The sequence below is a fragment of the Xiphophorus couchianus genome, chromosome 7 (assembly GCF_001444195.1).
Source record: "Xiphophorus couchianus chromosome 7, X_couchianus-1.0, whole genome shotgun sequence".
Classification (NCBI taxonomy): domain Eukaryota; kingdom Metazoa; phylum Chordata; class Actinopteri; order Cyprinodontiformes; family Poeciliidae; genus Xiphophorus; species Xiphophorus couchianus.
In genome coordinates this window covers 14807013-14820220 of record NC_040234.1, presented here as the reverse complement: position 1 = coordinate 14820220, position 13208 = coordinate 14807013, and the positions used below count along the sequence as shown (strand labels likewise).

Below are 13208 nucleotides of genomic sequence, written 5' to 3'. Positions count from 1 at the left end.
ATTGACTGTTCATTGTAGCATTTTCTTATGAGACATCCACAGATCACCACAGCATTAATTACTCATTTTCAATAAGAACAGCACATATTTTTGAACACTCAACCCCAGTCATATCACTACCTACTGCATAAAGTTCATCTTTGCCATTACGTACAAGGGATGACTGATTAAAAAGCTCCAACGTTGCACAAACCCATTCATCTTATTAGGCTGCCTCATGAGATTTGAATTTGACACAGCTCAACTAAATTATTAGCTCGACCAACACAAAGCAATTAGTGCATTTTATAATTGATATTCCTTCAGTCGATACATGATTAAGAAAACAGAAATGGCAACAGATGTACAAATTTGAGACATGAGTTCTATCATTTTAAATCAGCACAAATTTAGGATAATTGGGGCAAATATTGAGATTTCAAAAAAAGTACCTTTCAAACACATAAACATTGTAAAGACTATTGCACTATGAATTTACTTTATTTGAAAATGACTAAAATAAAACATTGAAGGAAAAAAATAGTCTAAATTTGTTCCATAATATATAACTATTAAAAAGAAGAAAAGGTATCCTGATGTGGAAAGAGCTTTTTTTTATTTAAAAACATAACACAAAAAAGTAATAATTTTAAACATGTTATATTTCAAATTTAATTTTACAGTTCCTTAAGAGAGCATAAAAAATGTACAAACATTAGCAAACCCAAAAATTGACCGAACAGCATGAATGTCTAGAACATGTACAGGAAATTGATACAACCAGGACGATAAATTCTTGACGGATGCAGAACTGTTCCCTGTCCTCAACAGGCCGGGACAAGTGCAATACCACTTAAGCATAGAGCACTGCCACCTCTCCCAACCTGCACAGAAAGGGATCCTTTCTGACAAGACTCATTTCAGTTCTATGATCAGTTTTGCATGGATTTGCACAGCACTACCTTAAAAAGCTGAAAGCAAACCAGCAAAACTAACCAGAGACCCACGTGTGCAAGATACCCCCGCAGCTTTTCCTCATGAGGATCAAGTCTAGAAGTACTTCAAGTGCTCACACTGCAGTAGAAATCCACATAACTACCTGCACTATAAGCACTTTAATACTACTGAAACCTGCATTTGCCTTTTTAAACGGAGCAGAGGAGGAAACCCGATTGACCGCCATATGGGAAGAATTTAAATTATTGGTAGGATTCGGATGGAAACACAGGGCCCCGTCAGTTTTGCATAGATTTGCACAACTCATTTCTTCTTGCAGCGCAACTATGCAAAACTAACAGAGAACTGACAATACCGTTTGTTTATAGATGAACACTTGTAGAACGAGGCAGATGAGAATCCCAGCTCCTTATGCCAGAAGGAGCACTTAGGGCAGTAGGTGCTAGTCTATTTCACTATCTGCACTAGATGCACCTTAGCATAAGCACTAGAAGACAAAACAAAAGCAAATGTTGTGATACAAATGGGCATGAAATTCAGCTAGAAGAAAGATTGTTTCATGGCTAATGCTAGATAAAATATCTTACAAATTCTGCATGTTTTCTTCAAATATTGATTCTTGGCTCCATAAAGCCCACAGTAACCTTTTACAGCAAGAAGGCGAGATCCTGCAGATGTGCGTCAACAAGAGCAGTCGCATTCAGTCCATTCAGTGCAGTCACAACCCAGCTGGGCTTGGTGAATAGACCCACTCCTTTAGTTCACATTATCAGCACAGTGCTGAAAGTGCCTTCACTGCAGTAGATTTTTAGAAAACTACCTGCACTGTAAGCACTTTGACACTACAGTGATTTTAAAATGTTCATGTGGCATTTCCTTTGAGGCCAGACGACGACTTCTTTAAAATAAGATGGGTGCTGGCCAGCAGGTGAAGATGCATGCGGGGTTCCTGCAACAGTAAATAAGTATTAAGAGCAGGTCAGCAACTTAAATTCAGAAGTGAGCACATTGTCCCTCCCGGCATTACCATACATTCACAATGCATTATGCAAGCTACAAAAAGCAAAAGACGTGCAGAAAGTTCACATCCATCAACATGCTGAGGCCAGGTGGTGAAAGTACCCAAAGAGATTCAATTTAATTTTGTGAATAACGGGAGCAAAAACATCTGGGTAATAAAAGAGCTGAAATCAGTGAGTTCCAGACAATTAATGGTTCCATTATAATCATTCCTCCAACACAGCTGAGGAGGAAGTATATAAATCAACCACATGTTTTTTTTGTTGGTAGGCATCATTATATAAAAGCTACCAAGAAGCACTGTATTGAACCGGATAGAGATGCACAAGTGGCAAATCAATATTTGTGTAGATCCCAGTCACTTTTAAACAAACTGCTTCTCATTCACCATCCGATTTTATTTTTTTAACAAGAGCAACACGTACCACTATTTAAGGATTAGATACGTTTGACCTTTTCAAAATTATAACATTCAACTGAAAAACCAAGCATATTAATACCATTAAAACATTTTTGATTAAGGGAAGTCAAGGTTGGATTTGAATTAAATTTACCATTTTCATCTGGTTCTATTTGTTTAAAAGGAAATACGGATTTCAATGGTATAATCGGTATTAGTTTTGTCCTGAAAACATTTGTTGCCTGGGCTAGCAATCAACATTCAAAAATGGTCAGGTCCAGATTAGCACAAATATTTTGCAAAACAAATGTCTGCAAAACAATTTTCCAAGGTTGTACAAACAACATTTATCAAGCGTTCATACAGAATGGATATCTGGAGATTATTCAAACTGATGGCTTTCATCTCCATGCCTACCAAACGTTTTTGTGCCAGAAACTATAAAAGATATAACCAGTTTTACAACTTAGTATGTAAAGACTGACGATTGTGGTCAAAAGCAGCTTATTAAAAAAATGGTGTCAAAGTTAGGCCTTGTATACAAAACAAATGTACAAATATCTGAGTAGAAGATGTCAAATCATACATTTTATACAACAATTTTAAAGAGGAATTGTGACTGTGGTGCAAGTGAATGTGTTGCAACAGTTTCATCCACCAACTGTACATTCATGACCAATGTGACAGCACAGATTCTTAAGGATAAGTTATGTTGGGATTTTTAATACATTAAGGATTTATAATCAAGTTACAAAATTGCCTTTACTGCAATACCACTGTCTTATTCTGGGTATATTCAGCAATAATTCTAATGTGAGATTAATTCATCTACAAGAAAGACAAACTAAACTGATTGGAATAAATCATTATTTTCTTGCCTCATAGACAATCCACTGCCAGCTGGCAACCTAGGCAAATAGCCTGATAAGGGAAAAATGAAATCAGTTTGGGAAATAAAAATGGATTTCAAATGTGCCAACTTGACTACTCAACTAATAAAGATCAGCTTGTCATACATATGTTACCCTATCATTATTTCTTATAAGCAAGCACTTTAAAACTACAATTAAATTTAGGTAGTTTTCCTCAAGTGTTTCAAGTTATTTAATGAGATAGTACTTTAATACAACAGATTATAAATGAATTACTAAAATATCCCCAATTATGAACAAAAAAAAAGTTATGCATTAAAAAATATGCATAGAAGTTATTTATTCAACAACTTTTAGATGCATTTCTGCTATTAATGCACCTAAACCGAATGACTGATTCATTACCAGGCTTCTGCAGAGCTTATTGACATGTTGAGAGAATTGAGCCATGTGCTCAGGCATTTTGGAAAAGTGGTGCATTTAAAAGTTACATGATAGTAGGTCCTGAGTACTGGACTTGGACACTTCTGAATAAAGAATAAATAAAACAAAAAATTCAGCATCCAACCGGTAAATCACCAAAGTCGGTAAAGGAAAAACTGGCTACTTGCTATGTGAGGCTAACTGACTGATGCATTTCTAACCTTTCAGGCTCTGCTTGATATTTCACACTGTCAGACCGCTTCTTTTCTACAGAGAAAAAAAAAAACAACCTTTTAATGAGCTACAAAGTGAGGTGTGGAGAGAAAATCTGGAGATTTTTAATAACCAAGACCTAGGGGCTAACTTTTCACATGATCAATTGTGCTTTCTTTACTAAATAAAATAAAAACAGTAAAGGCATTTTAATATTTTCTTCACCTATTGGCTCTCCTTGTTTTAAACTCTAAATGCAAATTGAGGAAGTTCGCCTGTTGGAAAAGAGCAAAATATGTTAAGCACAACATTACCTACTACAATCATTTATAGGTCAGAGTTTGTCTTTTTGTTTGACTGTTAATGCAGTTAATTATGACTTTGCCAATAACTGCATATGTATTGCAGTCTCTAACTGAAGTCCCTTAAATCAAAGCTTATTTAATTTAAAGTAAAAAACAGAGGGAGTAGTGTAGGTGAGGTCTACAATTAAATGTTCTTATTTAACCAGCAGAATAAATGATTGCAGAGATAATTATTGGATTGTGTATATTTATTTAAAGTACTTAGGTAGCTAACAGGATTGGCCTAAAGCTACTATAGTAATGTTTTCTACATCAAAGTTGAATGCGGGACCTCAATTTGAACCTGGACTGCTTGAGGACACCAACATTGGCGCTCCAGCATTATTTCTGTGCCCCTCCCCCACGCACTAACATGGCGCCCAGAAGTCCGTACTTTCACGCGTTTGATATATCTACCCGTGTTGTTCTCTGGAATCATAACAGAAATAAAACTGCAACGCTAAAACGTTTAAGCGCAAAAGCGAACCCGATGCGTGGGAGTCGTGACTACACGTAACGACTTAACGCACCACGCACAGCAAACTTAAGCAGTAGTCCCAACACACAACAAGCTAGGGGTCCACACACAGGCTTCTTCAAAAAAGATGGAATAAATGCGCTACTTCGACTAGTTTTAGAAAATAATCATGTCCGACACAGTTTTTTCCCCCACGCAACTGAACACCTGCGGTAGTAGTTTCGTACACAAAAAGTATTCTTGCAGTGGGCACAGCCACACTTCGTCTTCTCTCAGTACTTATCTAGTGTTAGCAAGCTCCGCTTCTCGTTTATAGTTTAAATATAACCTAATTGGGGAAATTTAACAACTGCAAATACGACTACGCGTTCTTCCGGTTACACACTCCACCACTGCAGCCGATAATGACTCATGTAAACAGCCACAGTTTGTACGTGCGAGCCCGAGTTTGCATTAGCGGCTAACAGGATAGCTGCGGCCTGCTTGCAGTCCCATGTGCTACTGCTTTGTTCTGGAGGCACTTTTAAATGCACAGCACTGTCCAGAAACTGCTCGAAAACATCGCGTCTTAGCCACATGTCGGTCTGTAGCACGAGTACAAGAGTTTAAATGACGAAACTGCAGCTATAAAGTGCAGAGTTTTGTTTATTAACTGGAGAGAGCCACTTTCCCGAGGTATCGTGCTTGAGGTGCAGCCGCAGCGACACATGCGTTTCAAATCTCCCTCATTCTACTATCATGGTGGAGAGGTTGGCAGGAGCTTCCACAACATTATTTTCACATGCGATACATCCAGATTAAAACACGTCATTACTTTAAACGCGCATGTGGGCTCCGCGTCGCGTTAAGTATTTCACTTTCTTCAAGCATCTCCCCCCAAAAATAGGCTAACAACAGGTTTCCTGCCAATAACACGCGTGGTATTAGACATCAGCTTCTAAAAAAAAAAAATCCACCATCTTCACTGACTTATTCTGACTTACCATTTACTCTGTTTCTTGCAAAACTGAGAAGAAATCTCGCGTTCAACGAAGACTTAGAGGGGGGGGGGAAGTAAAAGTCCGCAACCATGTGCTACTATTTTGATTTGCTGAGAGTTTGAGAGTCGTAGTAAGATTGCGAAAGTGGCGCGAGTAGAGTCTGGGTTTAACCATGTGGTGAATGAAGGGCGGCTCCCAGCCCGGACCCCAACTCACTTCATTAACATAAATCTGCTACTTCCTCTGCCAAGTTTGTCCGCTTCTGCCCGTGCGTCTTCAGGTGAATCTTATTCCTTTTCATTACGAGAAAAGAAAACCAATTTAATTGAATTAAAGTTTGCATCTAATGTTTTGAATAACTTTATTTAATTGGAAATGTGTTTGATTTTATTTATTTTTTTATAACGGATGTATTTTTTGATTTTTCAAAAAATAAATAAAACCATAAAACATAACTTAATGAGACATATTTTTCATTTTTATTTTTTTTTATTATTTTATTTTGGAATAAAATACTTTTTTTATTATTGAAATTCACCATCAAATTTTGCATCATGAGTTTTAGCTTGTACTCCAAGCTCAATTTGCAAGCAAAACCTTGTCACACTTAGTTTTTAAATGAATTTTCTTTACAAAACAACAATATTTAATTACAGTTTGTCCAGCTTTTCTTTAAGTACATTTGCATTAAAAACGAATGCTTCATCTTCATGTTGCATTGTGAAACAAGCTCAAAGTTAAAGATTTAATTTCTCAGATGAATCTTATGAATAAAATAGAAACATTGTTTTGAAACAGGTCAGGATCATGGTTTTGTTAACATTTTGTTAAAGGAGAGCTGAGTCAAATTCAAAATACATTTTTTTTAGAATAAGCATTATTTTTTTTTTGTATCTAGTTATCTAAAATGTTTGTTATACTGATTGTTCTACTTTTATAATAACTTTTTATTTTAACAATCATCAGGTCAGTTTTTTAAAGATTAATTTTGTTTCAGTAAAGTACTTCAATCATCATAAAAGAAAGTTGTGACAAGAATGTGCATAATCCCCAATACTGTTTCGAGTATACTTATTTACTTAGTACACTTAGTATAGTTACTTGTACTTTTATTTAAAAGTGCAACTAAGTAGGAGCAATATTTGTACTTTGACTCTGAGAACTACAGATTGAAACTCAAAGGGACTTTTACGGCACTGATGATTATTGTCTTGAATATTTTTGCAGCTGTCACCAGGTTTCCGACAATGATTGAAGTTTAAGAGGTTGAGATAGAAAAACAATGACAGAATTTTAAATTATAAAGTCAACAGAAAACAATATAAAATGTATTGATCTCAAAAGTGTACACACTCCTGCTGCAATGCTTTCCTGTGATTTAAAACAAGCCATTGACATTTAGTCATCTTGTGTTTACATCTATCAACTATAAAAGTTAGTTTGATTAACTTGAAATGAATCACAGCTGATGGCAGGATTGTCTCATCATTGGCATCTTTTCATTAAAGGCATAGTAATGTGGATCAAAATCATTTTATCGTACAAATATTCCAGACAGGAAAAGGGTACAAAGCAAATTATCCACACAATGTACAGTTATAAAAGGCATCAGTATTGGGGGAAATTTATGGGGCATCAAAAACCACACTGAAATTGGATGTTTCCCTTAAAAATGATAAAAACCAGTCATGGAGGCTGCCACAAAGCCAACAGCAAAAATTAAAAATAGCAGGGCTTTCTGTAATTACGGGCTGTGTTAGAGATGTTACAATTGTAATGTATTTTAAAACCCCTTGGGAGATGTGATGAATCCAAACAACCATAATTCATATGTGTTTAGCACATCATCAATGTGCCACATCAAAAGAACACCATATGCACATAAAGAACTACTAAAGAATACAACATACTGCTTTTAATAAATAAATTTAAAAAAAAATAAATTTAACATATGATGACTTTTACTTTATATTGACCAAAGCAGTTTAGCAGCATTTAGACTTGTATTCTAAAAGGAGCAACAAACTGAAAATAAAAGCATTCCCCATAAAAAAAAATATTAATTTAAGTTCAATAGATTTTTACAATTTTTACGTTTCAAAAAGCTAATAAACTCAATATCAATATTTTTAATTCACATTTCCGAAATTGAATTTCTGTTTTCTGTTGTTTGAGCCTAACCGGTTGCCATAGGTCAAACGCTGTTCAGTTGAAAAGCAGAAGCTCTCCCCGTCCCATGAAGTGTTTTCTTTCACAATAAAAGAACATCGACACAGGAAGAAGTTCACTACAACTATTTCACTTTTAGAAATACATTTAGCCGATGACTATGTGACAAATAAATTGATCTACTTAGATCTAAAACATTATTGATGCCCATCGTGTGATTTACAACAGCTTGTCTTCTTTTATTTTGGAAATGAAATCCCCCGATTTCCGGTTTGACTGTAACTCTTCTGAAATGGTAAAATGTGTCTTCTGTGCACAGTTCCATGAGGTTTTACGGTGTCTTTCACAGCTGCATTGAAGAGTAGAGGGTGAGTTAAGAAAAGCCCTTATTACAAAATTAGATCATTTAAAGATTGAGAATGTTGGACTCAAAACAACTCCGTTAAAACAGAGTCAAAATGAACTTTGGTCCCCGAAACACAGCTTCTGTGTAAAAATCGGTTAGTATAGGGAAACGGAGAACCTTACACACTTAAAAAAACAAAGTAAATGTGTGAGCATTTATTTGTGTTAACATACCTTTTTAGCGTAACTCAATTGTCACTAAAACGGCTTTTTGTCGATAGTGGCAAGTAAAGCAATATAAATTATGCCACGGGCATTAATTTCTTTTGCTGAGTTTGTCGTTACAGCTTTAATATGTTTAGTCAAAATAAAATGATTATTTATGACACTGCCTAGCTGTGTAATGTAGTTTTCCTCAAAATCTCTGTATTATGCTGTAAAATTAACTTCAGTAAATTTGTGGTGTTTTTTATCAGACTGATTTTTTAGCTTGTTTTGTGTTTGGGCAACAATATATACTGTCCAGTGGAAGTATTTTTTACCATCTTACTTTTCACCTTTTGTCCTTTTACATCTTTAAGTTTTTATGTATTGTTGGGATCTTCTGTGACAGCTCAAACCAAGGTATTACTTATTTGTGAGGTGGATTAAAAACTATTTTGTGAACACAAATCTGAGGAATGTGACATGAATTTGTATTCAGTCAGGACTGAATACATCGACATCAGCTGCAACTTCAGTTCTTTTGGAGTATTTCTTTACCAGATTTGCACAGCTAGAGGCTAAATTCTTCATTGTAAAAAAGCTGAAGCTCATACAGGTAATATAGAAATCACCTGTGAATATAGATTTTTAAGAATTCAGATTTTAAGTTCAATTTAAAACTTTGAGTAGTAATACAGTTTAATCTACCAATCTATTCTACTTTTGGCTGTAAGTTTTGGTTTATTGTCTTGCTGGAAGTTCATCCTTCTCTGCAAGTGCAAGTGTTTTGTTGCCACTTATTGGTTTTCTTCCAATTTTCCCCCTTTCATTTGTTCCATCCATTTTACCATCAATTCTGAGCACTGTCCCATTTACTGCGGAAAGCATGAACGCATCCTAGCTTGATGCTCCCACTAGCTGGTTTCGCTGGTGAGATTGTGTTTTCAGGACGATGTGCAGTGTTAGTTTTCCATTATGTATAACATCATGTATAAGGATGCAAACAATTAATCAACTTACAGTTAATTGTTGATTTATGGTTTATTAGATTTTTTTTAATGAGATTTTTAAAATCTAATAAACAATTAGATGGTTAGATTAGCTAATTGATATGAAAATAGTTCATATTGATTCACTAGACCTTCCTTTAGTGTTGCAGTTTGGCCTCCACTCATTCTGAAAGTAATTGGTTGCATATAATTTTATTTAGGTGTGTCAGAGTAAAAGTTTTTGAATAAAAATACAGCCTTTTTCAGATTTTGCTTTGCTAAAACAAACAAAAAAACACCCCCAGAAATTTTCTTCCATTTCACAATAATGCACTACCTTGTATTAGTATATCATGGGAAATCCTAATAAAATGTATTGCAAATTGTGGTGGTTATTATTAAACTCAACAAAGTTCAAGGGGTGCAAATACTTATGTAAGGTACTGCAAACCGCTCCAGTTTGAATGCTTTCTGTGCTTTTTTAACATTATAATCTCAAGTTGACTGGATTTTCATGTGTTCAAATTGTTTCAGCGTGGCACACTGATGGCCACCCGTGTGCTGTGTCGGCGGGTCTGCTCCCTCCCTGGCTGGAGAAGAAGTCTCACCCAAGGTCAACACAATCACACCAAAACAAGGGAAGAGATAAGTGAACAGGAGGAAAACAAGAATGTGACGGATCACCTGGATGTTTCCTTCCAACGTGGATACAAACTGTATTACAATCCTTCGTCATATCATGTTACAAGGACCTCTGCTAATTCTCGCAGTCAGATGGATAGCTCTGAAGAGGAGCAGTTTTTCAGTGCTTCCTTTTGGCAGCAGAGCAACCACTACAGCGTGAGTTGCTCACGGCACCTCTCAAGCTCCAAAAACACACTTCTTGATTTAGCTCTAAACAGAGCATCTGAAACCGAAGCACCATCTGTGTCATCCTACAACAGGAAGCCAGTCACACCAGATGTTAAAGTTGACACACGAGCCTTCCTTAAATGCAGACCAGAGTACGCTTTCCTGTCCCTTGACCGCACCCAGCGACCACAACCAGTAGAATGGGTAGAATTGTTGCCACGACTTCAAAAAGTGTCTGTTTTAAGGGCCAGGATGAAGCCACCTGACGTGTTGCAGTTTCTCTTGGAGCTCAGCAAGTTGCACCCAGACAAGATGCCTCTGCTCCAAAGTGACCAGCGGTTTATCATGCTTCTCCGATATTCTGTAGAGCACCTCCGTCTCTTCTCTGAGCTACAGCTGCTGGAGGTGTTACAGTCGTTTGTGTGGTTGGAGATACCCTCGTCCCACACCATGCTCGAGGTGTACGAAGCCGAACTGAGCCGTCGGGCCAACCAGTTGACTCTACATCAGTTATTATTAGCTGCTGACTTGTGGCGCTGTATTGGGAGACAGGTGCCACAGTTCTTGCAATGTCTCTTTGAGTCAGTTCATCTTTATTTGGGACAAGTAGGTGTCCCTGAGCTGGTGCAGCTCCTTTACATAATAGGAGAAGGTAGGCACTGTCCAAAAGACTTAATCTGTCCTATAAAGCAACTTCTCATGCGTCATTTAGCACAAATGCATCCTGAGGAGGTTGGCACTGTTTGTCTGGGACTCTTTAAAGCCCAAACCTCTCTTCCAGTGGGAGCAGTGACTCGTATTGTTGATAAGGCACTCTCTGTTGTGACTGAGATGGGTGACTTTGCAATGGTCAATGTGTTGAAATACCTGCGTTTCAGCTATCTTTTTCACAGGTCATGGTTGGAAGCCATGGGGAGGGAAGTTCCTCAACGGGCTCATCGGATGGGAGTCCAGGGCCTGATGCATGTGACTTTAACTTGTTCAGCTCTTCATTATTGTAATGATAGCATCCTGACTTCTATTGCAGAGAGAGTTCCCTCTCTTGTGCCACATTGCAGGAGTAAAGACTCAAGCAAACTCCTGTGGGCCTTTTCCACCTTAGGGTTCCTTCCAGCTCAGAGTCAGAGTTTTTATCCGAGCCTGACAGATGCCCTGAGGCAGAGGAAGGCAGAGTTCCAGCGATACCCTGAACACCTGCTGACTGGTCTTCTAGGTTTGGCTTTTGTTTCTCAATTTCCAGAGGATCTTGTTACATTAGCTCTAAGTCCTGAGTTTGTCCACTTAACACTGAGAAACTCCAAGCTAGAGCTGAAAAAAGATTTGTTCACCTTGGATGCAGCTGTGACTCTGGAGCTCCCTCAGTGGAAAGGCCCACGATTGAGTGGCGAACTCAGAGAAGAGGTGGCGGAAATGCTGTGGAAGTTTGCACAGTCAGACGTTTGCCTAAAACCAGAGGTTTTGGAGGCAGAATCGGCTCTTCAGGATCTTCTCGGTGGAGACAAATTTGTATGCAAAAGAATGATCATGCCGCACACTCGCTCCATCGATCTGGAAATACATCTGGACCCCGAAGGACAACCAATACCTGTGAATGTACTGTGCCCTAAGCAGAATCCCACAATGGTTCCTTCTTCCCAAAGCTGGGAGAAAATAAACTCAGGAGTAACGATCACAGACAACCTTGTAGCACAACTAATAAAAGGCAAAAACTCAACTGAACTTCCTCCAACAACTATAGCAGCTTCCTCAGTTGGAGAGACACCACACCAAAGGCTACCACCTGACGAAGGTGGGAGAGTGTTTGATTCAGTTCTAGATTTGACCAATGACATGATAGAAGCCCTCACCAAACCCAGCCGCAGCGACCGTACTCACCAGGACTCGGTTCGCCAAGGCATTAAAGACTCAGTCAAAATTGCTGTTCAGATTTCAAACAGGAACCACTACTGCATACAGTCACAGCAGCTGCTGGGGCTTCATGCCATGAAGAGACGACACTTGAAAATTGCGGGATACAGGGTGGTAGAACTGAGCCATTGGGAGTGGTCTTCAATGCTGAGGAAAAGCAGGGCAGAGAAACTGGCATATCTACACTGCAAAATCTATGACAGTCTGTAAGGTTTCAGAAACCTCTAGAAAATTCATGTTGAACAGTGTTGCAAAAATGTCCAGGGTCCTGTTGCATCCTAAAATCTTGAGTATGTGCAAAATACAGAAACATCTACTAAGTAGATAATTTAGTTCTGTTTGTTTTGTATGTGCAATGGATTTTCAAACTGTATTCACATCTAGAATGGGAGGTTGTTTGATTATTATACATTGGGACCATTAAAAACAATTAACTTTTTATACCTCTACTGTGACATAAATCCTGTATAAATCTTTAGGAAAAAAATGAGGAAAGATGTTAAAAGTAAAAGAGCTGTCTGATTTCCTAAGGGCAGATACCCTTAAGATAATAAAATGTAATGCCCATTTTAATTCAAAAACAGCATGCGTTCTTTTTTTCATCGCAATCTTTTGCAAAAGTTAGATTATGAATCCATCTTTTTGTGAACAGTCCTCGTTAGGTGGCCCCCCATTAGGGTTGAAACGATTCCTTGAGTGAAGCTCAAGTGATTCAAGTACCTCGATTATCAAAATTTCTTGAGGAAAATTTATCTGCCTCCAAGCTCCGTTCAGTCATGTTTTATTATTTAATGCACCGTGTTCTGGCCGGGTCATTATTTGCATTCCAACGAAGACATTTTGAATAATGGCAACTTTGTATTAAAAGTGTCATGACACTTATGACAACATTCATAAATATTCATGAAGATTTACTCATGTTCATGAAAGGTGTTATGTCATGTTTATGACGGTGTCATGACAGTCTTATTCACAACCTGTCAAATAAAGTGTTACCGAAGTAAGAAGACAACAATGCAAAATGCTTCAGGGTCACCCTACTTAACTAGAAAAAGTGAAAAAAAGGGAGACCTTG

General features: G+C 37.5%; 1 protein-coding gene and 1 long non-coding RNA gene across 2 annotated transcripts; one reads left to right on the top strand and one right to left on the bottom strand.

The window, feature by feature from the left end:
• Positions 1-623: 623 nt before the first annotated feature.
• On the bottom strand, positions 624-5857 carry LOC114147685 (uncharacterized). Its single transcript, XR_003596097.1, has 2 exons — positions 5670-5857; positions 624-1885 (listed from the first exon to the last, which is right to left on the bottom strand). It is a non-coding gene; the product is annotated as an uncharacterized LOC114147685 (long non-coding RNA).
• A 2250-nt stretch (positions 5858-8107) lies between these two features.
• Positions 8108-12714, top strand: fastkd5 (FAST kinase domains 5). The gene is made up of 2 exons (XM_028024413.1): positions 8108-8203; positions 9908-12714. Exon 2 carries the CDS (start codon positions 9920-9922, stop codon positions 12341-12343), a length of 2424 nt encoding a protein of 807 aa, XP_027880214.1. The 5' UTR covers positions 8108-8203; positions 9908-9919; the 3' UTR covers positions 12344-12714.
• The last annotated feature ends 494 nt before the right edge of the window (positions 12715-13208 follow it).

What these genes read in the sequence shown, in the direction of transcription:
- fastkd5 (XM_028024413.1), top strand. Translation starts at nt 9,920, where the DNA reads ATGGCCACCCGTGTGCTGTGTCGGCGGGTCTGCTCCCTCCCTGGCTGG.